We start from the raw sequence: 27,651 nt of genomic DNA, 5'->3' as shown, positions 1-27,651 counted from the left end.
GAATTTTATTTGTTTAACGACTTCCTTTGTGACATTTAAAATTTATATGAATGATTATACATGTTTTACATACTTGTCGTGCCTGATACACAAAGGGGTGCATGTTACTTACGATTCAAGTACATGTACTTATGTCTAAATGGTCCCTCCCCAGAAATCAAGAATGGTTCACACTCGAAATCAATTTGATGGAGACTCGCCATCCCCACCCAGGAAGGCAAACGAGACTTCTAACTCTGCCATGTCTGTTGTTCAACCTCTCCTCACCGCTCATGATGTCACCACCATAGTGGGTGATAAGATGAGAAGTTTTCAGCAGGAGCAAGAAAAGTATATGGAGAATATGTGTGCGGCCATGAGAGAAAGACAAGAAGAGTTCATGGCTAACGTGAACGTACAGATTCAAGTTGCACAACAGATGCAAGGCATGCCAGAGTTTTCCTCCATACCTGCTGCACTACCGACACTCTATACACCTCAGGGTCAGCCAGTAGTCCCAGCTCGAGCACAAGGGTCTAGGGAGAGATCTATACTTTCACAGGAATCTGAGGAACCCAATAAGACTTTCAAAGGGGTCTATCCTGATCCAACCATGATGCAGTCTAGGAAACGGAATGCAACTCCACCTACTCGACCACCACAATCTATAAATACACCTCAAACTCATCACCTGGGCATTTATTGCTACAACTGCAACAAGCGGGGGCATATGTCTAGGACTTGCTCGTACCGTAAGCCCATGTACGTGCCAAACCTGCAAGCCATCGGTCCCATGCAGCCCCAGGGGAGTGTATTCAACATGCCTGCAAATGAGGCAGAGTCATCATTAGGCGTAGTGGCAGGTACCTTACCTAACTCACTAATGCTTAGCATTCATTATTTTCCTTACATTGTTAGCATGACAATAAGGTAAATTTCATTGCATCAGGTACCTTATGTCTATACCTATCACCTGTGCATGCATTATCGATTTTAGAGTTCATGACTCAATTTAGTCACCCACGGTCGTTGGTTGTAATTCTAACTTGCGCAAGCTAGCTATCGGTGAGAGATTCTCCGCAGGACTTGTTACGTAGCCTAATGATAAGGGGGAACTTATCTTTCATTTTTCTTGTGGCCTCAGTGACTGGCCCAGGCTTTCTTTGGGAACCACCTGGAAATTCTGAGTATTGGTCTTGAGTACCCTTGGATGAGCCTATGGCCCCACATGTCACTTAGGAGAGCCATTTTTAGGACTTGTTGGTAATTCTACCGGGAATGATGGGATTGGCTTGCTGTATGGGCCTGGTACATCCATGGATCTCGTCCAATAGGAAATCCCATATTTGTGTCTAGATTCCGAAGGAATGGTGAAAGAATATAGGCACGTAGTTGAATCTCGATATGATTATACACCCATGAACCGATGGATATCTAGAAGGGATAATTCAGGACGGATGCAAGGAGGTATGGATTATACCATGTAGTTGGAAGAGAATAATAGATCTAGCGATTTAAATTCATGAACAGTATTAAATCGGGTGTTATTGTAGCCAAGCGCGGCCGAGAACTAAAAGGAACTGGAACTGAAGGATTTGACAAAGCTTTGCTCAATAGTAGATATGAGTGGAGTAATGGGTCCCCGAATGTCCCCTCTGTTATTGAGAGTGAACAGTAGGGATTCCATCAATATTCCAATTCATTCTATAGTTGAGTTAGGTGTTGGAGAATCGAAAGTGAAAGTCCTCAGAGGAAAAGTCAGGTAAGCAAAAGTAGTACAACCTTATGCCAATCATCCCAAAATTTTAGGAGTGTAGATACTGGACGAAGTATATAGAAATAGTTAGGTCTTACAAAATCCTAGAGGTATATGCTTAGAGTTTGATTTTCACCGGGTTCTCATGTAAATTGAACTTCAAAATAACTGAGTCTGTAAATTGATGCAGATGGCAGCTGCCTAAGCTTCTAGGTAACTGAAGGACTACGAGAAGAATTATCCCACCCATGACCTTGGGTTAGCAACGGTAGTATTTGCTTTGAAAAAATAAATAAATAAATTATTTTGGTGCAACTACTTATATGGCGGGGGAAGTGAAATCTTCATCGATAATAAGAGCTTGAAGTACTTCTTCCCCCCCAGAAGGAGTTGAATGTGAGGCCGCATAAATGGTTGGAACATATGAACGATTACGACTGCACTATCCAACAACATCTAGGCAAAGCCAATGTGGTGGCAGATGCACTTAGTAGGAAATCACAAATCCTTTCCTTGGCAGCTTTAACAGTCAATGAGCGGCTTATAGAGGGAGCCAGAAGAATGGGGTTGGAAGTGTTAATTGATGATGCTACTATGTTACTTGCCACCTTGATAGTACAACCCTCATTAGTGGAGAAAATCAAGCAGCCCAACCTACTGATGCAGAATTACAAAAATTGATGGATGGCATTCGGGAAGAGATACAGGAGCAATCAGATTTTACCTTGTCCGAAAATGACACCCTTCGATTCAGGGGTAGGTTGTGTGTACCCAATGATGAGAAGTTGAGGAAAGAAATTTTGAGCGAAGGCCATTGTTCTCCATACTCGGTACATCCCGGCAGTACCAAGATGTACAAGGATTTAAAGCTACATTTTTTGTGGATAGGCATGCAAGCTGATGTGGCAACATTTGTATCGAAGTATCTTACCTGTCAGAAAGTTAAGGCAGAGAGACATTGACCCTATGGATTGCTACAGTCGCTTCCTATCCCAGAGTGGAAATGGGAGCACATCACCATGGACTTTGTCACAGGGTTACCCCGTACAAGTAGGGGTGTTGATTTCATATGGGTGATTGTGGATTTACTCATCAAGACCGCATACTTCATTTCGATTAAGGTAACCTACCTAATAGCAAGCTTTCAAAGCTGTACATAGACAATGTTGTTCACTTGCTTGGGGTTCCAGTAAGCATTATCTCCGATCGTGATCCCAGGTTCACATCCAGATTTTGGGGCCCAAATTGATACAAGCCACATTTGAAAAGGTGGATTTGATTAGAGACCGAATCAAGGCGGTACAGTCAAGGCAGAAAAGCTATGCTGACTTGAAGAGAAAGGACCTTGAGTTTACTGTGGGTGACAAGGTGTTCCTTCGGGTATCGCCAACGAAAGGTGTGCTACGATTCAGTAAGAAAGGGAAACTGAGCCCTAGGTACATTGGACCATATGAAATCATGGCAAGGATTGGACCAGTAGCATAATGGCTAGCACTACCCCATCATTAGTCGGTGTTCATGATGTATTTCACGTATCTATGTTGAGGAAGTACATTGCGGGTCCAGCCCACGTGTTGACCCAAGAATTACCTGACCTCTCCGAGGACCTGACTTACTACGAGGAGCTTGTGAAGATTCTTGAGAGGAATGAGCACAACCTTCGCAATCATGTCGTCTCATATGTTAAGGTGCGATGGAGAAACCACTCCAACGAGGAGGCATCTTGGGAGCGCGAGAGCGAGATTCGAGCAACGCATCCCCATCTATTCGACATGACAGGTACGTCTTAATTTCGAGGACAAATTTCTCATAAGGTGGGGAGGATGTTAAATCCGTGCCCAAAACTCAGTTTAAAATCCGATCTGGTTTGAACCTTTTGTGTAGAACCCAGAGCGGAGTATGCTCGTGAACTGTGGGCTATGATACTCAAGCCATCCCACAAGATTATCGATCGTGGCTCGGGGAAAATCATCGAGGATAGGTACCTCGACAAAGATAGGGGAAAGTTTGTCTACGAGGGTGCTTTCCTAGAATTCCCTCATTCCAAGGATCCGCACGGCCTGGACCTGGTGTACCCATACCCACTTAGAGATGACTGGGAGTAAGTCGGTATCCTAATAACTTATGTGTATAAATACTAGAATGGGCTTGGGCTTAGAACCTTAGCATCATTCTATTTCTATTAGAACCTAGACTATGGGTCTAACAAGAGGGCAGGCCCATTAACTTAAATTAAGACCTAAGGATAACCCCTAACCAAACAAGTCTTAGCAAAATGGACCTAAGGACCCATGACCTAACCAAACATGACCTAAGACTAAAGTGAGGTAAATAGGGGTCAAACCACTATTCACCTCACAATAGAAATCCTAAATCATGGAGAGGAAAGGAGAGAAGGAAAGAAAGAAGAAGAAGAAGAAGAAGGAAGAAGGAGAAGAAAGAAGAAGGAAGGAGAAGGAAGGAGTGAGGTAGAACTCAAGCTAGCTCTCCTACCTTTGTGAGCACTCTCTCTCTCTCTCTCTCTCTCTCTCTCTCTCTCTCTCTCTCTCTCTCTCTCTCTCTCTCATTTCCTAATTTATAGAGCTAGGGTTTGTGTTATGATCAAGCTATAAATCCTTCACCTACCTAATGGAAAGGTCATTAATGGCTAATCTTTGATGCTTAGTTATAAAGACACATAATCCTACTTTGAACCCCATTCAACCTTCTCCATTTATGAACCCTAAGTTGGGGTTTCACCTCCATTTATAGGTTTCACCAACCCTCATGGAAGACCATAGATGTGTGGTTTGTGGGTTGCTAAATAACATTGATTAAAGACCCTTCCAAACCTCAATACCCAAACCCATGAGTTTCCTTCCCATATGTATTTTAATGGAGGAAAACCCAATCGATCATTGGGTTTACAAACCCATGGTGGGTGTGTGCTATGGCACCTTGATTGGAGTTGTTCTCATGGCCAAAGAGACCCGTAAAAATCCCTAAGAATACCCCATTTTAGCCCAAGACCTTGGGGTTACAAAACCATTCTCGGAGAATAGCATAACCGGAAGGAACAACCCAGGGGGACAGGCACATGCAAGTGTCGATCCCTGAGATGTTGCAAGTATCGGTGGGCTACTGCCAGGGACAGGCACATGGGCAAGCAGATGCCATCTGCCGGTCCTAGCCTTGCTTTCTGTGTTGATCATCTGTTTTAGCCTTATTTGATGACCTTGTGGGGGTCCAACTCTTCTGACCCTAAGACACTAACCTCACCCCACATTGTACACCCTCTTTAGGTTAACTTACTCGGCTCGGCTGTGTACTAGTGTGTGGGACGAAGAACTTGGCATTGATCGTCAATTCGAGGAACTAAGTATTGGTAACTAGTTCGAGAATCAAGGTAAGTGAATTAAGCAAACATCTTAATTTATGGAATATTTGTGTGTTGTGTCTTGCGAATGTCATTCATGCATGTGTGCTATATTATATAACTATCGTTAAGATGTAGGACGATATACATGTTTAGATGTTGATAGGACTTTACATTCTTGTCTTACGACATTATTTATTCTATTACACTATGGTGCGAATGGTATTTGATTTAATTATGGGACTCGGGTGCTGGTTGGTTCTGGACCTGGGGTTTCCATAATGTGGATTCACTCAGGGCATGTAGATCTAGGGCTTCGAAAGCGGGATCCAAGTGCTAGTGGATGCTGGGTTTGGGATTGCCGTACTTATAATTGCATTAGAGTTGTCTACTGCACTAGGTGGAAACGGGGTGGTGATCGGTTGACCGCATTCGGTAATCACATCCAGTACTTGTATGTGTATGTATAGGCTAGAGGGGCGAGAGGATAGCCGACCAACCATCTTTCGGTACTATGGACTCAACCTCTGGCTTATACATGTGCGTACCCTTTTCTTACAATAAATGCATTTGGTTAGGATAATGTACCCCGTACTACACCCCTTACTAACAGGGGGTAAGGTGTTTGTTAACCGATGGTAATATCCTGTGTGATGAAATTACTGTTCTCAAAACTCGAGAGAACTTCGATAAGTTTGCGGGACCGGGAAGGAGCTAGGGTTATTATGGAGGTTTGCGTATATCTTTTGGTGGAAACCGGTACTGTAGGCTTCCAACCGCAACTAGGGTTTGTCATCGTCGGTATACCATCCGCTTATGGTACCGACATCGGGGATGCTACCTAGGGTGTTGCAGTAGTACTTTACCAGACTTAGGCATTTTTTGTTAGGTGGATAATGATAAAATTTAACTTCATCATGCATTCATGTGGCATAATTGCAAACCATATATGATATGCAGATTATCCTGGTGGTATGGAACGTTGTGGGATTCGCTTATCATGTCTGATTTGCGATCGAACTCATTCATTATTATTATTATGCTTGCTTGTGTGGCTTAGCTGCTTACTGGGCTCAGTGGAGCTCATTCCTTGATGAAACATATTTTTTAGATAATTGTAAGTACATTCGAGCAGGACAGTGCGGAGTTCGAGACTCCTGAAGAAGGTCACGAAGATTGGTGGACTCTGAAGATTGTGGAGCATGGACTGGAGTGCTACTACGTGGTGTGTTCCTCGAGGGAACAGTGATTCATGGCCGATGACCATCTTTTGATACACTTTGATAGCTTTCTTTTGATTCAAAGGTGTATTCCCTTAGATTCCTTTCATGATTATTGTATTATTTATACAGTAGGTAATACATAGGTCCTAATTGGAATGATCTGTAATGGGAGGGTAAACTTAACCAATTACTATATAAGTTATCACGTAGGTTCTGTAAACTCTGATATTATTATTATTAACTTGTTTGATCTTCTATTGTCGTGTGTATAATTAATCCTGTATACTGCATCTGCGATCTTGGCGGTTTGGGAGCATATTGGTACGCTCCGGTTGCATTCCCCGTGGTTCAAGAATGGAGGCGTAACATGTTGGATGGATCGGTCATACGAATTTTGAGGGCTGCTTGAAGCTCGGGGAGTTTCTGTTCATCAATCATTCTTGTTGCCGTCCAATCCCTGACCGATTCAAGAAGCTCGCTTTCCTTTCTATGTCGGGTGTTTTCACAACCGAATTCACAGGGGGAATTTGCTTTGGAGAGTCTAATGACATTATTGTTCAAAATAGGCCAGATAATCCAACTCATCTTTTGCCTAGTAAAATGAAATTTGAAATGATTATAGCTCTAAGCAGAGTAGGTGAAAGAAAAGGGAAGAAGAAGCTTACTGGAGTTTGCTCTGAAGAAGTTTCACCATGTTCTCGAGTCTGGGCAATTGATTTTGCTAGACTTGAGAGATGAATAGATTTGGATGGGCTAAGCAGATTTGTCTGAGTCTCAGTAGCTGTTTGGAGAAGAGTTTGACCAGGTACTGGTGTGGAGTTTGTTTTGTTGGAACCAGATGTAGATAGTTTCAATAGCTTTGCTTCATCGGCCTTAGGATTTTCTTTCTTCTTGAATGCCTTGGCTCTTGTTCGGTCAGCCGCTGATGGTTGTTTTTTGGGGCATTTCTGAAGAGGTTTTGACTCTGATCCTTCACTCACTTCAATTGCTTTTTTGTTAGTTGTTGATTTGGATGGAGCACTAGAGGGTTTTGGAGGCAAGGCCACTATAAGGAAATGATAGAATTAGGATCAATTGATTATGAGGAAAGAAGATTGAAAGGAATATAATACTTAAGTATGGCTGGTATTCAATTGAAGAAATGCATTTTTCTGCCCAGGCGAGTTGGTTTTTAAGGTCATAAAAACCAGTAAATGTTACGTCCTTGGCATTTTCATAAGCTAAAGGACGAACCACATTCGCAATAGCAAAGGGAACGTCTGGCCTTGGAGGTTGATCTCTTAAAAGGTCCTCAAATTCTTGGTCAAACTTGGCCATATTTAGAAGCCCAAAGGTTTGTTTTATTGTGCTTGCTGGACGAGCTAAGAAATTGCCGGATGCATTTCTTTCAATCTGGCAACTGCTTCTAAGTGGTTTTTGCTATCTTGATCTAGGTCTGGTATGTATTTTGTTTTAAAGAAATTTTAGTACTCTATAATTGCCCAGTATGGAGAATTCTTCTTACCTGTAGAGGCTTCTGGTCGTTTCTTCTTCTTTTTCTGTGCCAATGGAGAAATTGTGTCAGAACTCAGAAACAGAATGTAAGTCTTGGCCAGAGGTGGTTGATTGACAGTCATCAGGAGTTGGAAATAAATTAGTGTGCTTGTGAAAATAATATTCTAACCACCAGGACTTGAAGTCTTTAGTTGTGGTTGGTTGAGGCCGAAAAGAGTGTGGAGTGAATCTTGACAGAGCCAATTGGCCAAGAAGAGAAATTCTCTCGATTTCATCTGCTTTCTTGATGATTGTTCTTTCGGTCAAGCCTTTGGTATGAGAAAAGTAATAAGGAAAAGGGATAGCTTGACAAAGACCGAACTGGCGGGCCCAAAATTGAGAATTATATGGCTCCACACTGCACATGTTATTCTTAGAGGTTTCCAAGTACACACCAAAGTGAAGATCTGGACAAACTAGAAATGACGCCCATAAATCTGAATGAGTTAGGGGTTCATGAATGACAGTAGTTAACTAGACTGGGATACTGGTAAGTTGATGAAATGGAGTAAAGAGGACATCAGGGTGATCTGCCGAGATTTGGAAAAAGAAGAGGAAACATTTAGACAATGATCTAAAGATTGGGTTCCTGATGAGTTTTAGTCCAGGAATGGGGTAATCTCGGTCACAAGGTGGAGAACTGAAATTTGGAAAATACGCTCGAAGACACAATTGTAGGAGCTAGAGGGGTCCTGCTCCATTAGTATATCCTGGCCGAACTTGGTCATTACAACCTCGGTACAGGGATGACAACATGAAAGCGGCTAGATTGATTGGTCGGTCATCTGCGAGTGCATTAACCAGGCCGAGGTATGCTTTCAAAATTTTATCGGCCAGGGTTCATATCAAAGATCTACACACCCCGGTCAATAGGAATGCCACATATTCCTTTTTGCATATTTTTCGTTCGGTCTTGCGAAAATGACGCATATACAATGAATAAATGGAACGCTTAGTGAAGTCTAAGCCCCATTCTTCACGGTTGCCATCAGCTGCGCCGTTGAATTCTTCCCCGACAGGTTTTGAGTCCTGTGAGTGCAACTATATCTAGCAAGGTAGGGCTCATCATTTCGCAGCTAAAATGGAAGGAATTAGTGGATGGAGACCAGAAACTGAGAGCTCCTAAGAGGAGGTTTTCATTACAAGGTATATGAATCGGGGACACTTGAATTAGATCGAAGATCCCTAATTCTCTCCAGACGGTTTCTTTGGTTTCAGACATCCTGGTTACCCATGCCTCCCATTCATCAAATCAGGAAGGCCAATGTCGGGAGAATGGGTCATTTTTCCCTTTTGGAGACAGTGGGAATCCGTTACAGAAGAAGAGTTTCTCTTTAGAAGTGATCGAAAATTCAAGAACAAAGGTAAATGGGTTTTTAAGATTCGGACCTAATGAAAAATGAGAAATGTGAGGAACAAGTACCTCAATGTTGACGGTGCTTTGAAACGAATCCCGTTTTTCCTGTACCTCCTACATTATAGCTTGTGTCTTGTCCATTGGCTGTGTTCGACTCATGATCGGAGAAGATGCTTAAAGGAGGGCATACTTGAGTTACAGACGGAAGACGGGAGAAAATGAGTTGTGAAAAGTTTTGGTGGAGAAGGGTTTTATAGACTCTGATATGACGTCTCTGGCAGATGCCAGAATTTGGTTCAAATCAAAAGACCTTACACCAATGGGGGAGCTGCCACGTGGTTTTTCATTGAAACGAAAACGTTTTTTAATTTTGAGGGGGTTATTCGTGCTTTGTGGATTTGTCAGAAACTCGTATGACCTTTTGACCTTTCAATCATGTTCACCGAATTTGTGAGGGGGCATTGTTTATTCTCCAGTTTTGCAATTTTTATCTAGATTTTTATTAGGCTGGTTTCGTTTGGTCGGTTTTATGTTGGACAGGTCCCTAAATGATATAACTTGTTTTTATTGAGATAAGTTTAGACGGTTTTATGGGAACTGCCCTGGACGGTGAGTTTGGTTGTAACCAACTAAGTATAAAGAGAGGAAAGAGGAAGGTAGAGTCATCCAACATTTGATCAAACACTTGCTGATTTATCTTTTCTTAGGAGTAGGACTAGAGTACTTTAGATTAGTTTCTTCATCCTTGTAAATCCACTTGTGAGGTTTACAATGGTCTGTACTTTACTTGGTGAAATAAAGAAAGTTCATTTTAAATCCAAACTTGTTTCAATTTTTTCTTTTGTTTCATCGTTTGCATTGAAAAGTCCTTGGATTACCAAGGCCGGAGGTGAATCCTCTTCGCCTGAAATTTACTTTTCTTCCTAAAATTAGAATAGTTTATTAATTGAGAAAATTCAAGAAAACATCTACCTCCTATGAAAGGCGGAACTCGCACCCCCATGATGCTTCTGCACACTCTTATTGCCACCCCCCCCTCCATGTATGCACAGGGCCACTCGCCAAAAAAAAAAAAAGGGATAAAGATGAGTTGAAGACATATTAAAGACGGGCAACCATTCTTTGCATGGAAATGCAAGGATCACGTGTGCACATCAGCCAATGAGAACATGCACCGACACATTGAGGGCAAAAATTCCACCATTTCTTGGGCAGGGTATTCATTTCCACCCCTTAATGTGTCTAAATACGTCCCCTGTGTCCTATGCGGGAACTTTTCTCCATTTTAAGGACTACGAGCAAGTAAGTGATAGTTTTTTCTTTTTTTCTTTTTTTTCTTTTTTTCTTTTTTTTTTATACTAGACAAGGTTGAGTAGGTCCCCCTAAATTTCGGCGTTAGTGAACTCGTCCACAATCATGATGATGATGGTTGGGTCGCATTTGCAGCACCACCCTCTCCACACCCGGATCCACATCCTCTACTTCCTCTTCTCTACTTCCACCCTACTTCCCTGCTTTCCTGGCGTGACACGTGTCCTGACAACCATCCAACGATTGTCTTTCAAAAAATTCAAAATTTTTTGAATGACATTCCTCATCTGTTTGAACCTTTTTAAACCTCAAACCAACCCATCCCACCGGTTTAAAACAAACCAAACCAGTCTTAACTCCCTCAAAAGAAACCCATTTCACTCTTGCCTAGGGTTTCAGATCAAACGAAAATTTCGAAAGCAGAACCTCTCACTCATCCCTCCCCTCTCACAACTCCTCAGTAGCAGCGGCGACGCAGACAGCTTCGGTGACATTCTCTCAACCTCTCACTCATCCCTCCCCTCTCACAACTCCTCAGTGGCGACGGCGACAGCGACGGCGATGGCGACATCCCCTCTCTCACCCTGCTCCTGATGCTCTCCGGTGTACTCGCCGTAAGCTAAATCACGATCTCTTCTCTTACTCACCCTCGCTATCTTTGCCGCTTTCCGTTTCCTACTGAAAATTTACTGCTTTTCAGAGGATTCTCTCGATACAAGGTATTTTGAGTTTATTCTCTTCTCTTCTCTTAATTTTACTGCTTTCCTGTTAATTTACTGCTACTTCACCATTGTTTCATTGTTTTTTTGTTGATTTTTTCTTTCTTATCACTCAGGTAAGGCCATTGCTACAATGATCCTTATTAATTCATGAAATTGATTTCATAGCTAAACCAATTTGACCGTAATGACATCCTCATGCCATTTTGATTCCAATAATTTTCTTAGTAATGGATTGTTACTGGTGCAACGGAAGCCGTTATTAGTTTGAAACTCAATAAAATTCCAGAACTGCTGTGGTAGTATGACTTCTCCGTCATCGTGCAAACACTCTGTAATAGAAACGAGAATCATCAATAATGGATATGTATTCATGGATGCTGTGATGCAGCAAAGATCCATGGAGAAGAGGATAAGTAGTACCTCATAGATAGGACATGTCCTTTCATAATTATGGACATGTCCATAGAAAGCCAGGTCAACCTTGTACTTTTGCCAAAGTTTTTGGAGGCTGTCTCTTCCCATTGGTTCCTCAAATGTCCCTATCGAAAGAATAACCCAGTACTCGATGTGCAAGAAAGATAAGCCATGGCTGCTTTTGTCTATCAGCTGATGCCAGGCACTTCCCAATGAACATGTATTGCTCTGTGCCCTCTCTCCAGTCATGTTCTGTGTCTGCTATGCAGAAATGAAACATTCTAGATTCAAGAAAAATCTAATTATATAGCAATTAACAATTCAGATTGAAGTAAAATTCTGGTTGAAGGTCTTACTAATGGTTAAAAATAGCTCCACCAAAGAAGAGCCTTATCCAACGGTTGGATCTTATGAACCAGTGCTGCTTTAGAATTAGCAAGTTAAGATCCTAAAAACTAGGAATTCAAGTAGTTAGTAGTTAGTAGTTAGTAGTGAAGACGAGGTATAGAAAAAGCGGATACGGCCAGGCCTCTCACCTGGACTTGCTGGAATCCCACCAGCCATGGGGAAGGAATTAGAGTGTTTTAACTACATTAAACTCTATCTTATCTAAAGACATCATTACATGTCGGTTGGATCGACCTATCTGATCCAATGCTTGCCATTCTTTTTTGGGTTTTTTTATCAATATTTTGGGGATCTTGACACTCCCTAGACCCTACTAAACACGGGAGCCTTGTGCACTGGGTACAACCTTTATTTTTATTTTGAGGATTTTGACTTTTTTTGTTATTTGTTTGATCCGTACTGATTTTTAATATTTTATGTAGTTACTATTTTTTTATTTTATGGATTAGACATGTAGTTACTTTTGTTTCACATGTCTATGAATTGCAGTAGATCCTATGTCCAACCCAGTGTTTTCACTGGTTGATAATAGTGTTGAAGATGTGTATATCCAGGACATACCTCGGATTGGCATGACTTTCAAATCTGAAAATGCTGCATATTGCTTTTATAATCAGTATGGTAGAAATGTTGGTTTTAGTATTAGGAGAGATCATGCACATAGGAGCAAGGAAGATCCGACAATTATTAAATAGAGGAGATTTGTATGTAATAAGCATGGACGTCGGAAAAAGGATAAGAGAGATATAAACACGAAGGAACCTCGTGCAAAAACCAGAACTGATTATCTTGCAAGAATGTGTATATCTAGGGTGAAAGATGGTCAATATGAATGTAAAGATTTTTTTGATGACCACAACCATGAATTGCATACATTAGGTACTTCTCATTTGATACAGTCTCAACGCCAAATCTCAAATATAGTTGCACATGGAATAGATTTGACTGATGATTCCGGTATCAGGCCCAAGGCCACTTTTGATTTGATGGGCATGCAAGTTGGTGGTAGCGAAAACCTAGGTTGCACTAGGGTAGATTTGAATAATTACCTTCGAACCAAACGTCAGCAAGATCTAGCCTTCGGTGAAGCTGGGAGTTTGCTAGCATATTTTGAAAATCCGACAAGGAACAACCCATTATTTACATACTCTTTGCAACTGGATAATGGAGAACAAATAACAAACATATTTTGGGCAGATCCGAGGATGCTCATTGATTATGCAGTGTTTGGTGATGTTGTTATCTTTGACACTACGTTTTGCACAAACAAAGAGTACAGGCCATTTGGGATTTTTACAGGATTCAACCATTATAGAGGTGCGACCATATTCGGAGCTGCACTACTATATGATGAGACAGTTCCTTCCTTCAAATGGTTGTTTGAGACATTTTTGGAGACTCATGGACAGAAGAAGCCCAAAACCATTTTTACTAATCAAGATGCTGCAATGTCAAGGGCAATAGCTGAGGTTTTACCTGAAACATGGCATGGATTGTGTACCTGGCACCTAATGCAGAATGGGATAAAACATCTTGGTAATTTGATGAAACATGGATCATCATTTCTTAAAGATTTGAATAAATGCATATTCCAATATGAAAATGAAGAGGAATTTGAGAATGCATGGAAAATTTTACTGGATGATTACCAACTTGGGAATAATTCATGGTTAGCTCGGATTTATAGTATTAAACATAAATGGGCATGCTGTTATATGAAATACACTTTCACACTTGGTGTGAGGAGCACACAGCTCAGTGAAAGTATTAACAGTGATTTGAAAGATTATTTGAGACCCACATTGGATCTTGTACGGTTTTTTAAGCAATTTGAACGAGTTGTGGAGGATAAGCGTGCTAATGAATTGAAGGCTAAGTTTGAAGCAAGAAATACGCTTCCTAGGACCATGGGTTGCAATGCACCAATACTGAGACAAGCAGGAAAAGTTTATACCCCTTACATATTCAATGAATTTAGGAGGGAGCATGACATGTTTCTTGCTTGCTCTGTAAAATATCGTATTATAAATGATGTCTTCCACCAGTACATTGTTGGAATGGTTGATGAGGAAGGTGAATTTGTGGAAGGAGAACATGCAGTCTTGTACAAGATACATGAGCAGGTTTTAGAATGCAGTTACAGGAAATTTGAGACATATGGCATCCTATGTTGCCATGTCCTGAAAGTTTTAGATGTGCTCGAGATAAAATGTATTCCTAAAAAATATATTTTCAGGAGATGGACCCGAGCAGCAAAAGACATATTGGTGGAGGACAGTAAGGGAAAAGAAGTGATGGAAGATGTCCAGCTGAGTCGTACACAGCATTTTAGGCATCTTATGCCTAAATATGTTAAGCTAGTAAACCAAGCATCTAATACAGACGCTGGTTTTGAGATGGCCAACATTAATGTTGATATTTTGGCTAAAGAGCTTGCAACACTGACTATAGCATGTCTTACTATAGAAGATTCAGTTCATTGCTCTGAAGCTTTCATGGGTTTGGTGCTAAAAAAAAAAGAAGATAGGAAAGGTGGTGGCAAAAGACATAAGTCCTTCATTGAAACTACGGGGAAGCAGAAGAAATGTAATAAAACAATTAGAAGCCAAACCTCAGTTAGCATGGAAACACTAGAAGAACCATCTCAAAGCCTTGCTACATCAAATGTTTGTGGTGTATCTCAATATACGGAGAACCGACTTTTCACATCACTTTTATTGGTATAATCAAATAAACCTATATTTAATAATAATGTGTGATACTAATATTTTTAATATTAATTTTATTTTGCACTTTTTGCATTTGTAGGCAGTAGGTTCTTCGCAGGGTTCAACAACAACACCTCGAGTTGATCTATCTCCAGGACAAGAAACAGGTGAAACTGTGACATTGATGATAAGTTGCTAAATTCTTTTTTTAATTTTCATCCAATGACTGTGATAATAAGTTTCTCAACTTTTGATTATTTTTTGTATTCATTGTTGCAGCATGGAGACCGTTTCAAGGAAGCTTGGACAATAATGAAGAATAATGTTGTGAAAAATAGCTCCGTTTTCTAGGATTTTGTTCAATTCTCCGCAATTTGGTTATGTCCTCTCCATGTTTAGAGGCTGAAAAACTTCGCAAAATATTATTGTACTATAAAACAATAGAGAAGAAGTAGGATGCCAAAAGTGTTAATTGAACAGAAAAAAGCTATTGGGGTTCACAGAATGCTCCCTTTCTTGTTAGATGGAGCATAAACTAATTTCTAAAGTACTTTACTTACCTCCCAAGACAGACCACACATATGTCTTATTGCATGTTTGCATACACGTTAATGCATTTCTACAGATCAAATCTCTTAAAAATTCTGTTGAGCTCGTGTGATGCAAATGCAATGCTCATATTCCTTTTTGAGAGGAAATGCATGCAGTGATTGATAACATATTTAGAAGTTAGAACATATAAACTATTTACAATGTCCCTCCTCCCCCGAGTATTTCTCCACGAGCTTGGCATAAAAAACCTTGGCTCTTGACTACAAAACACTTTCTCTAGCTCTGAATTCCTTACATGAATGATAATATACAAGTCAACCCAACCATATCGCATTTGAGATAGCTAGAGAACCAAAACTAGGTCTACCCTGCTTTGTTTAGTGCTTACAAAGGCATTGACTTTTAACATCTCAGTGCCCACAACCACGACCCCCCCCCTCAAATGCCCTCATAGTGATAATGATATTAGCATGGAATAAAAAGCTCGCAGTGGTAATAAATGGGATATCGAAGTGGGAAGAGTTCGGACACAAGAAATTAGAAAAAGGTGCGTTCAAATTCAAGGACTTTCAATTCTTAACAGATAGTGTCATCAGCAATGATAACAGGAAAGCAGTTCCCCACCTGGAAATACAATTCACAGATATCAACCACACTGGGTTTTCCCACAAATTAAAAAAGAAGAACCAATTATGCTGCATCAGGCTACCCCCAATAACAAATTGCTTGCATTTGAAAAGGAAATCAAAGATGTGGAAAACTCAAGTTTTTGAGATAAGTTACATTGGGGGCATATTTGTTCCTATCTAACAAGCACTAGAGTATCAGAATAATTTGGGCTAGCAGTTATTAAGGTGAAAAATCGAAAGTTCATAATCTCCACTTCTCCAGAACAAATAAAAGCTACGGAATACATATTGAACAAGCTACATAGTTTCCCTTACAACTATTTCTCTAAAACCCATTCTAAAATATTCAAGGACTCAGTTTAACATAGGGGGGTAATGTTTTCAACTTCAATAATACAAAAGAAGTTTAACCCCGAAATAAAAGATACATAATTGCAACAGAAACACATATACGCCATAGAACTATTAAATCCATTTTCCAGATATGGCACACCACATAATTTTGACTATCGTCCCGATGTGCTTGATATCTTGGTGCACGAGCATAGGCAATATCATGATCAGGAGTGGATGATGCAGATTCGTCGGGCTTGTAGTAGCTCACCCACATGAAGGAATTTGGGTGATCCTCATTTGCAGGGCATTTATAGAACCATCTACCATAGTTTCATTGAGTATACGCTTGCTTCAATACCATTTCACCTTGTCCACAAGAACACATAGGTTTTGTAGAGTTCATTGTCCTCGTAAAATTAAAAAAATTGGATTAGATATCATACCAATGAATACACAACTGACATAATCTAGGAATACACAAGAAATGGGAATGATACCCAATCCGATGCGGAGTACACACTCTACCCAAACAAGCTAAAAAAAAAAAAAAACAAAGCTTTTCAAACTCCAGTTACTTTAGTCCAGCAATCAAATAAGATAAACATCGCAAAGAAAAACAACTCCATCAAGACTGTCAAGGCATATCTTCATCACACAGCCACTAGGGAAGCTCAAACAACATTTTTCATCAACACTAAGAGCTCAAACAACACTGCTCATCACTATTACAGGGCAAAAAGTAATCCTTTCTTGGCTGGTCGTGATTGATTTGACATCTAAGAGTCCAGTTATTTAACAAAGGAGATGGGGAGTGAAACACCATGCATGCAGTGTTGGAAGAAAAGATATAAACATCATTTGGTCAATCAAACATTTTCACACAGATGCCCCACACACAAATCTCATATCTTTATGTCATAAGCAAGTAAACCAGACATTGACATATACAAATAAGGAACAATCAACAAACATCGAAAAAAATTTAGCCTTACAGCAAAAACATTCAGATTTGACTAGTCCTCAATCTGAATGACAAAATCAGCCAGATACAAAATAATGTGCTTTGAGCAAACTATACGAATTATACAAAACTATTGTCATAATCTTCAAAAAAAAAAAAATCACTTCAACTACTTCACTTAATAGACTTTCCTCTCCATCGTTTCTTTTTATTACTAGTTCTAAGACATTCTGGGTTATCCACTCAGATACTTATTTTGAATGCAAGCCCATTTTATATTTTTCTAATGCATTTAAAAGTTCACAATTACTGTACTCTTAGGAGATACATCTCTATAATATGGTTGTTAGCCTCCAATAATATTCACCAGTAGAGAAACCAAGCGTCTATAGAAACAGATGCAAACCTTTTCCACTGTCCTTCCAAGCCACTGCAAAGGGTATATGAACCGTATTGGCTCAGATCATTGGTCAACCCAAAAAAAGGATATCAAACACAGGTAACCATAACTCCGCTAGCAAATCAGGCAAAACTTCCCCGAAAAAAAAAAAATCCAAATATATATGTCTCCAGTTCTGGAATTTTATTGAGTTTCTAACCTAAGTTCTTCGTTGGTCGCCGTCACCACCGAGGAGTTGTGACAGGGATGAGCGAGAAAGGGAGGGTTCTAAGACAGGAGAGGTTCTGGATCTGGGAACCCGAGTGATAAGAAAGAAAAAATCAACAAAAAAACAATGAAGCAATGGTGTACTCAGAAAATAAAATTAACAAACTCAAAATACCTTGTATCAAGAGAATCCTTCCAAAAGCAGAAATTTTCAGCGGAAAGCAAAGCGCAGAGTGGGGTGAGTAAGAGAAGAGATCGTGATTTAGCTTACGGCGAGTACACCGGAGAGCATCAGGAGCAGGGTGAGAGAGGGGATGTCACCATTGCCATCCCCGTCGCCGTCGCAGTCGCAATAGCAGGCAGATTTGGTGACGACTTACCCTGCTACTTTGCTGGTTTTCTTTCCAAATAGCTTTCAGGGTCCTTGGAGTTGTGAGAGAGATTGAGAGAATGTCACTGTCGCCATCGCCATTGCCCTCGCCGCCGTCACTGAGGGGTTGTGAGAGGGGAGGGATGAGTGAGAGGTTGAGAGAATGTCACCGATGCCGTCGCCGTCATCGTCGCCACTGAAGAGTTGTGAGAAGGGAGGGATGAGTGAGAGGTTGAGAGAATGTCACCGAAGCCGTCTGCGTTGCCGTCGCCACTGAGGAGTTGCAAGAGGGGAGGGATGAGTGAGAGGTTCTGCTTTCAAAATTTTCGTTTGATCTGAAACCCTAGGCAAGAGTGAAATGGGTTTGTTTTGAGGGAGTTAAGACCGGTTTGGTTTGTTTTAACCCGGTGGGATGGGTTGGTTTGAGGTTTAAAACGGTTCAAACAGATGAGGAATGTCATTCAAAAAATTTTGAATTTTTTAAAAGACAACCGTTGGATGGTTGTCAGGACACGTGTCACGCCAGGAAAGCAGGGAAGTAGGATGGAAGTAGAGAAGAGGAAGTAGAGGATGTGGATCCCTCCACACCCTAGAGGGGCCCTTGAAAAAGCAAGAAAAGTCACATGATTAAACCTTATCTTGCTTTTTTCTCTCTCTTCCTGATGGTTTTTTAAATACAAGGGAAGAACTCTCTGTGGGGAATGGGAAGCATGGCTCTGTGCACCAGACCAATGGATGTGCATACAGAGGCATCAATAGGGCTAGGATTCCTACTTTTTATGGGGGTGGGGTAATCATCCCTTTTGTGTTTAGGCGTTGGCTACACTGCCCCCACAAGAAACATTTCTCTTTCAATATATTTCTTTGGCTGAGATCGTTGCCTAGTCGTTTGTAATGGCACAAGCCAATGAGAGCACACAAAAGTATCAACATAGATGGAAATTTTTTAACCAGGATAGTAATTTCATGTGCTCTTGTATTTGGGCATAAACTCCACACAACCAAACAACGTGTTTTTTTCTATATTCTTTTTTCGATGAGCATAAATCCTATCATTTCACATGTTCATTTGATGCAATTTTTAATAACAAAATAAAGATAAGTCATTTTCAAATTATTTTGAAATTGTTATACCTATCGTAAATAATTTTTAACATTAATACATAAGACAATAAAAAAAAAGTTACAATTTCCTACTTCACCATTTTGGTGACAACAAGATACAACTTTGTTTAAAAGATCCACTTTGTCCTCCATCTTGCAATAGAAAAACTCAAAGACTAAAGGGTAAATGAGTATATAATAACAAAAATGAAGGCGATAATGGCGTGCGTACCTGAATCCATGGCTAAAGTAAAACACTTTCTCTTCTAATTCTGTTGTCATACGTTAATCGCACAGTACAACCAATGTTGATCAGTGTAATGAGTGAAGATAGAGACCAACCATGTAAAAGAAAATTAGGGTTTTCTTTCCTATTAAAAGAATAATATTTTAAGTTCACCCATTACAATATATTTCATACTATTTAGGTGTGACAGAATAGAATCCAATAACCTGATTATGTTTACTAACCAATATTAAATTCACTATCCAACTCCACCTGAAGGCAACAGCACCAATCCAGTTTTAGAGACACAAAAAGGAGGTGTGACTATTCTAAGCCCACCCAAAAGGGATTCTTACATACTAAACCAGCTTGATAGGGTCTGAGTTACTGTACATATAATTTCTCTATAAAAATACTCTAATACAACTCATTTAATTTTTGATGTGTGCAAATTTCAAATTTGATCAAGTTGGCGTTAATATTTCTATGTTTCTAAACTACCCATCTCTATCAAAGAAAACTACTGAATCATTCCTCCCAATAGATTATGAATGTAAGATTTCATTGTGGTTCAAGTCTAAAAAACAAACCATTCTAAACTGGTATTAACCCGACACTAAAAACCCGAAATAAACCAAACCGATTGAAAACTCATTCCTTAACAGTTTCGTTTTGGACGAACTCATTCCTAAATCAAAACCGATCCGAACCAACCGTTTGACACGCCCTACCATCTCCCTAGTTCTATTACCTCGATTTGATGTGCCATTAAATATCGATTATCGACATTTTACTTTCAACTAAGCTCAAAAGAGTAATTGCACGCATGATGATGAACCATTAAAATATCTTAAAGGGGTAAGTTTGCTTAAAAAAGGTTTTATATCTAGTGGAATGGCGAGGGCCCACTTCTTAATAAGATTATCCTTGTTTCCAAATTATCCTAATATGAAACCGGAGTAATTCATCTGTAGGAGACCAAAAGGTTTCTTGTTTTGCAACCTTTTTTTTTTTTATCTTGAGTTGCCTGGGTTTTTATTTTTTAAATCATGTTTTTAACAAAAAAAAAACATTGTTTGATTTTTAAACAAAGCTAACAAAAAGCAATAGAGGACCTTGAAAGGTGCAGCTTGCTTATCATCTACACATGAATGATCGTAAGACTTGAGATAATTTTGTTTAATTGTTCTACCAACTCACCAGAGAGTAAGGTCCATAATGTCAATTAAAAAAAGATGACCACAAGAAGAGATAAGAACATCTTAGTTAATACTAATAATATAATTATCATTATCATGAGATGACTGACAATGTGATTGCAATGAAAGCTACTTGTGGACTTTAAGGTTTGAACCAATTAAAGAAAGCTGGTGTGATCGTAACGCATAATTAATTGCATTCTTAGTCCCACTATAGGTATACACACAACTAAAATATTGTTTCCAAATCAAAAGTAGATAATGAGATACACTTTATTCTATATTCGCAAACTCCCTTGTATACAACCTCTCTCTCTCTCTCTCTTAATTCTTTTTATCTTTCATGGAAACTTTAATTAATTTAATTTCTCAAGTACGGAAAGTTTAATTTATTTCACTATCGAAAGCTGATTGGTAGGGTTTTTATCTTCTAAACATGCTATGTTCAGCACGCTCAGAAAAACCAAAACTTTTATTTGGACTTTTAGTGATCACATCACCACCATTGGGAGAGGCCCATCCATTTTTATCACCTCTTATTCGCTGCTCACCTCAATTCCCTCCAATTCCTCACATCGAAGCAGAAATGACCACCCTATCCCACCTTGGGCAGTGTGTTCAGATAGGGGGTAGGGTGATCATTTTCACTCCTATGTGAGGAATTGAAGGTGATAACTATTCAGAGGCCCATGGGCCTTCAACAAAAACTGTAATACTAAGTACCAGTGGATCCTAAGCTGTCTTTTCAAGTCTTTCTCTTTCAAATTCCAGTAGCTAGATTATGGCTCATATGACTTTTTTTCTCTTTCTATCAATGTAAACCTTAAGACAAGCCCTCCTTGTCAGAAAGCTAGCCAAAATGTTAATCTTTCCGATTTTATCATCTTTCAAAGTTTTGTTTTGAAAGCTTTCCAACAACTCCAAGATTGCTTAAATCTGATTTATATTGAAGGAGTTATATACCAGTCAAACTTAATTTAGTGTGTGTGAATGCTGTCAAAATCACTTTGAATGAAAATATTTTTTTGAATATTAAATCAAATGAATATTTTACTACACTTTTGGTTTTTAACAATATTTTATCATATTAAGTTTTATGAAATTTTTAGATTTCAGTAAAACCCCAGCATTAGAAAGTTGAAAATTGCACCTATCGTCGAAAATTCAGTTTTTGTTCTTGAATTAGGGAGTTGACCATTTTATCTTTTGGAATTTGATTTTTTAACTATTTTTATTGGATTTAAATAGGGGATATTTATTTATTTATGAATAATATCTTAAGTAAATGAAATACAAAAACATTTACTAAAATGATATTAGGCATAAATAAGTGTCTGTCCTGGTTGTCAATTACGTGAAACTCATATTTGGACTTGGTTTTTGTAAAATCTGATAATGTTATTGTGTTTAAAACTTTAAATAATCTAAAATAGGTTGAGTACCAAGTTTCAAACCCAAATTAGGACTACAACTCACCGAAACCAACATTCAAGTTGAAAAAAAAAAAAATACAACAACTGATCAAGATTTCGGAGATCTCAATCAACTCGATTTTTTCCAACGTCGAAACTTGATCGAGTTTCGAGTTTTAGTTCCTTGATTCTAATATACCCCTCTCATATAATAAATAGTGGGGCTCACTAACATTCTCTCTCCTATTCTTACCATGTGAACCTCATATAGATAGTATCTTTCTCTAAACCCTAATTGGTGTAAGTATAGATTCCTTCTTCCACTGCTCCAGTGGGAAATCCCCTTAGAAATAATTATTACTTATTTATAATTCCATTTTCAAATATTATTATTAAAAAAATCTATTTTCTTAAGTTTCGACTCATCCTAATCTATCTCAGAAATAATAGAGGTTGATCCATGTTCAATTTTGATTTTCAAAACAGGAATTTTTATCTTATGCAGTTATTGTATGGTGCAATACTACATCATGCGACGGTTACAAAAGTCATGTGCAGCATATGAGATTCACTGTGCCACATGGCCTTTGCTGCACCGCACGATATTGTATTGTACCATGCAATTACAAGAGAGGACAACGATTCTTCAAAACAGTGCTCTTTGCCACTAGGTCAAATTCAAGTTAAGACAAAAATAAAAATAATAACTAACAAATCTCTTAATGCAAAGATGTGCTGAGGACACATTAAAGACAGAGAAAGCAAGTGATAGCTATGTTTGTATTGTTTCTTAAAGAAAGCAGATACTTGATTAGATGGGGTTGGGTGGGACCCCCTAAATTTCGGCGTTAGTTGTCATTATTCATGACTAATGATTCATCACTTGACCAGAATCATGAAGATGATTGTTGGATCGCATTTACAGCCCCACTCTGCCCACTAGGGTTATAAATTTCGCCCTTGTTGCCCGAGCCGGAACATATCGTCGGCTGGATTTCTCAACCTGAGGATGGTTTATGGTTGAAATTTTCAAATTCTGGGTTAGGGTTGAGGCTTTGGTCTAAGTCCAGCTCGATGTGATCTTGTGTTAAGTTATGTTTTACAAATTATTTTTTATATTTTATAATTTTTGTTTAGTATTCAATTATATATTGATTTATCAAAAAGAAAAAGCTAATTATTTATTGAACGAAAATATTTATAATTTTAAAATTGGGCTAAGTTTAGTCCAAAGAAAAGTCTAATAATCAATTGAGTATGAAACAAACCAATATCCAATTACATGAGTCTCATTTTTTTAATGCATATAGAATGTCGTAAATGGCAAAAAAGCAGGGCAAGTCAAGGCCAACAAGGCCCTAGCAAAAATCAAGTCCAATCCAACCCAGCCCAACCCGATCAGGGTCAACCAGGTTTGGGTTGGGCTGGCTGAGCCTGACGGGGTTGGGCCTAGCTTTAGATATCTCAGCCTAACCTAGGGCCCTAGGTTGGGCTTTGGTTGAGCTAAGAGGACTTTGGGTTGGGCTAGGGTTTTAAAAAACCCGGTCCTATTTCACCCCTACTCTCCACCTTTTGTGGGGCCTATGGAAAAAGCAAGACTAGTCACGTGATTAAATCTTGTCCTTCTTTTTTTTCTCTCTCCCTCTTTCTTGTTGTTATTGCTTTTTAATATGTGGGAAGAGCTCTCTCTCTCTCTCTCTCTCTCTCTCTCTCTCTCTCTCTCTCTCTCTCTCTCTCTCTCTCTAGGAGCGTGATCTTGTGCATGCATGGGGACCAATGAGAGTGTATGCAGAGGCATCAGCAAGGTGGGGATCCTACCTTCTGTAGGGGGTGGAGCGGTCATTTAACCCCCTGTGTCTGGGCGTTGGCTCTACACTCCCCCATAGGAATCATTTCTCCTTTAATATATTTTTTGGGCAAGAGATCGTTGCCTCGTCGCTTGCACAAGCACGGGCCAATGAGAGCATACAAAGGCATCAACATGGATGAAAATTTTTTATTTCACAAGGGCATGGTAGTAATTTTGTGAGCTCGTGTGTTTGGGCACAAGCTCCACACGACAAGGCAGCGTTCTATTTATATTAATTTTTTTCCCCAATGAGCATAAATCCTTTCATTTCACATGTTCTTTTAATATAATTTTTACTAATGAAATAACGATTAGTCATTTTCAAATTACTTTGAAATTTATTTATACCTATATCAAATAGATTTTGGAATTAATACAAAACATAACCAAAAAAAATTCAACTTCTCACTTAACCATTTTGGTGACAACAAGATAAACCTTTGTATAAAAGACCCACTTTCTTCTTGATCTTGCAAAAAAATACTCAAAGAATGAAGGGTAAATTGGGCACACAGAAAGATTGGATGTGGTAGACTCAACAAGGCATTCTGAAGATCCAATATAATAATTTCCAAATTAAAGAAAGAGGTTTCTCAGTATTTCCCTCAAAGTTTTTCCACATGCTACACAAATACATTATTTATTTTATCAAAAAAAAAAAAATACATTATGTATTTATTCTTTTGAAATCATATTCGGCTAGAATGCGTGCATGAATGCTTACAATACATGAAAAAAAATATTTGGGATTAATAGAAAATCTACTCTTCATTAGCTCTTGCCCGTTATTATTAATAGATTGATCATGCGCAAAGTTAGCAAGATTTGCACTGTGGTTTAAGTTGGTGACTTTGACATTTTTGAGATATAAAAGACTAGAGGTTTCTACATATATTACTTCAATGCCTTGAGATCTACGTGATTACAATAAATTGGAAATCAAACCCAATCTCATTCCCTCATTCCATTAATCTATTCAAGAAAAGAGGGGGAAGGTGGTTGGGAAAATACTTGGTCTAAAAGTTTATATATATCACATGGTAAATTATACATGGCAGAAATTTCATGGATAAATTATACCTCAAAGTCTTTGCTCACATGTCAAGTTTCAGAACATGTAGAGTTTGTTAAATGTTAAAACAATAAATTCTAAGAATATTAAAAGAATAGATGTAAATGGGAGAATATTATTGGAGTTGCCACATCATCTTTCCGCATGATAGAAGATAAGTTTGTAGAGAAATATTTTCTAGACCTGCAAATCAAAGATACCTTTCGTGAAAAAATATTCATCAAATTAACAATTTAATCATTCTAGAGGACCACTAACTTTTCTTTTCTTTTTTTGTTTTTTTGGTAATAAGGACCACCAACTTGATAACCATTGAATTTGTTATTGATATTTTCCCTCTTTAATTTACTCGTAGGAGAAACAATCAGCCAATAATGTCCAAATAATGTTAGCCTTGTTCTTCCAAAAAATTGAAAAAATTAATCTATTGATGATAAACTTCAGCTCATTACTATAGAAACCAAGCAAATTAATAGCCCAAATAAAAACCATTTGATTTTGGACTTTTTGGGGAGGGTGGGGGTAGGGGAGACTGAGACTCCATAATAAAAGGCCCATGTTTGGGGGATGAGTAAGAAGGTTAGGCCCATGTCTATCTCCGCCATAATCATAATCGAAAGTCACACATCACACATAAATTCTTAATTTTTATATTTTTTTTTGGGGGAAAACAAGGCTACCAAGCTCAATTGCGCTTAGACACAAGAAGGGTGACAAATCCCCCCCCCCCCTAAAAAAAAAAATGAAAAATCACACTTCTGTTGGAGGCTCCTGTACACATTCTCATTGGCCCCACATTGGTGCAGGGATCACGCAGCCTGACAAAGATCCCACTCCCATTTTTGAGTCTTTAATTAGCTTCTTTGAATTCTTTATTATAAAAATAAGGGAAAAAAATGTAGGAATCCTTTCACATACATTGTCACATCCTTACCATGTGAAACCCGCATTGACATTTTCTGTACTCTTGTTAATATTTTCCCGGTTACCATTAGTGTCACACCCCAAACCACCCCCTAGGAGGATTAGGTAGGTGACCTGAATTGCGTAACGACAATCCGTCAAATCCCACGGATCTAGAAGCAGTGCTTACATTCATGGAACCACATTCATCACTTTACCATAAGTAAGATCAGAGTGTTGCAGATAAACTATAATTCCAATAACAAAATAGGAAGCGTAGCAATACGGGAAATGGTGATGATATATATACATAGATTAGTTCATTCTGATACATTTCCCACAACCCACAACTTAAGAGTAAAGCTGACAGAAACAGAGCTAGAACTACCATATACATGTATATATACAGGGTGAGATAACTCTACCCCAAAAAGAAAGAAGAGAAACTACAACCAAAGCTCAAACAGAAACAGGGATAAACCCCTAGCAAAAACAAAAAGGAGTCCCTAAGACAAAAAGCATCACGTGCACTCCTCAACGGTCTTCATCAACGACCACCGAGAAAGTACGCAGGATCGGTATGACCTCCGTCGGGGTCCACACCAACATCATCGTAACAACCAGGACTCTCCTCCTCGAGATGAGCCTCCATGCCACAGCGGCATCGATCTGCAAAATCATCTAAAGAAAAACATATATAACAGAGTGTGAGCCCCACTGAGCTCGTGAGCAAATATATCATCATGCATGCACGTGCAATCACAATCCACATGATCCTACATGATATGCAAGTCCGAAATATTTATTAGCCACCTAACAATACAACTAAGTTAGGTTTGTGCTACTACAATCCCCAATACATGTATCCCTGGTGCGGGCTTCTAACCCCTTCCTGCGATACACCCATTGAGTTGTCGGAGAGGATCAGTCAGCTCCCGCATCAGTCACCAAGGTCAGCCTAACCAGCCCTCTATGATTAACCCGTGGGACAATCCATTTCTTTTTGGCTTATAGCCCGGCATATTGCTCATAATCACCATTCCAGTGTTCTTTTCATTTCTTTTCTCTTTTCACATAAACATGCATATGGTCGCCCCTACAGGCATCCAACAACTAAACCCCTGTTGGCAAGGGTGCGTAGCACGGGTGATGAAACTCTAACCCCATGTCTATATGGCAACATATGAGTCAGGTGGTGTCAACCGCATCCCATACTACGGGCTACCACATACCTTAATTTCAAACCGACTACGGCATCTAGTCTAACATTCACAATCATCATATAAGAATTCATAGTGTTGATCAACAGACAGTCATTATGCAATGATTTGAGTAGTTTGAAACAAAAGTAAATAACACAGCATTTATATTCACAATTCTTAATAGCCGGCACAGTATTATAATTACACTTGCACATACGATAATATTATTCACTCACCTGAGTTTGGTTCTAGAAACTCGGTTGCAAACTCAATTCCAACAGTAGTCTGGTTGTTATCCTCGAGCGCGGGATCAAATCCTAGATATAAATCAGAAGTTGTCATGTTAAGTTTTCAAGCTATCTCTGGTAGTCCTAGGGTTAACCTAAGCTTACTGGGTTGACCCGATGCTTGGTTGGTACTCATTTGGAATCATTGGGCCTTGCACTGGGCTTTAGGTTCATGA

The 27,651-nt window shown here is 39.1% G+C and overlaps 1 protein-coding gene across 1 annotated transcript; it reads left to right on the top strand.

The window, feature by feature from the left end:
- The first annotated feature begins 12,855 nt into the window (after window positions 1–12,855).
- Window positions 12,856–15,117, top strand: LOC122665530 (protein FAR1-RELATED SEQUENCE 5-like). The gene is made up of 3 exons (XM_043861682.1): window positions 12,856–14,778; window positions 14,867–14,941; window positions 15,046–15,117. Exons 1-3 carry the CDS (start codon window positions 12,856–12,858, stop codon window positions 15,115–15,117), a joined length of 2,070 nt encoding a protein of 689 aa, XP_043717617.1.
- The last annotated feature ends 12,534 nt before the right edge of the window (window positions 15,118–27,651 follow it).

Source organism: Telopea speciosissima, chromosome 6, assembly GCF_018873765.1.
Source record: "Telopea speciosissima isolate NSW1024214 ecotype Mountain lineage chromosome 6, Tspe_v1, whole genome shotgun sequence".
Classification (NCBI taxonomy): Eukaryota; Viridiplantae; Streptophyta; class Magnoliopsida; order Proteales; family Proteaceae; genus Telopea; species Telopea speciosissima.
Note: the sequence above shows the minus strand (reverse complement) of the source record. Positions and strands in the feature narration are given on the sequence as shown.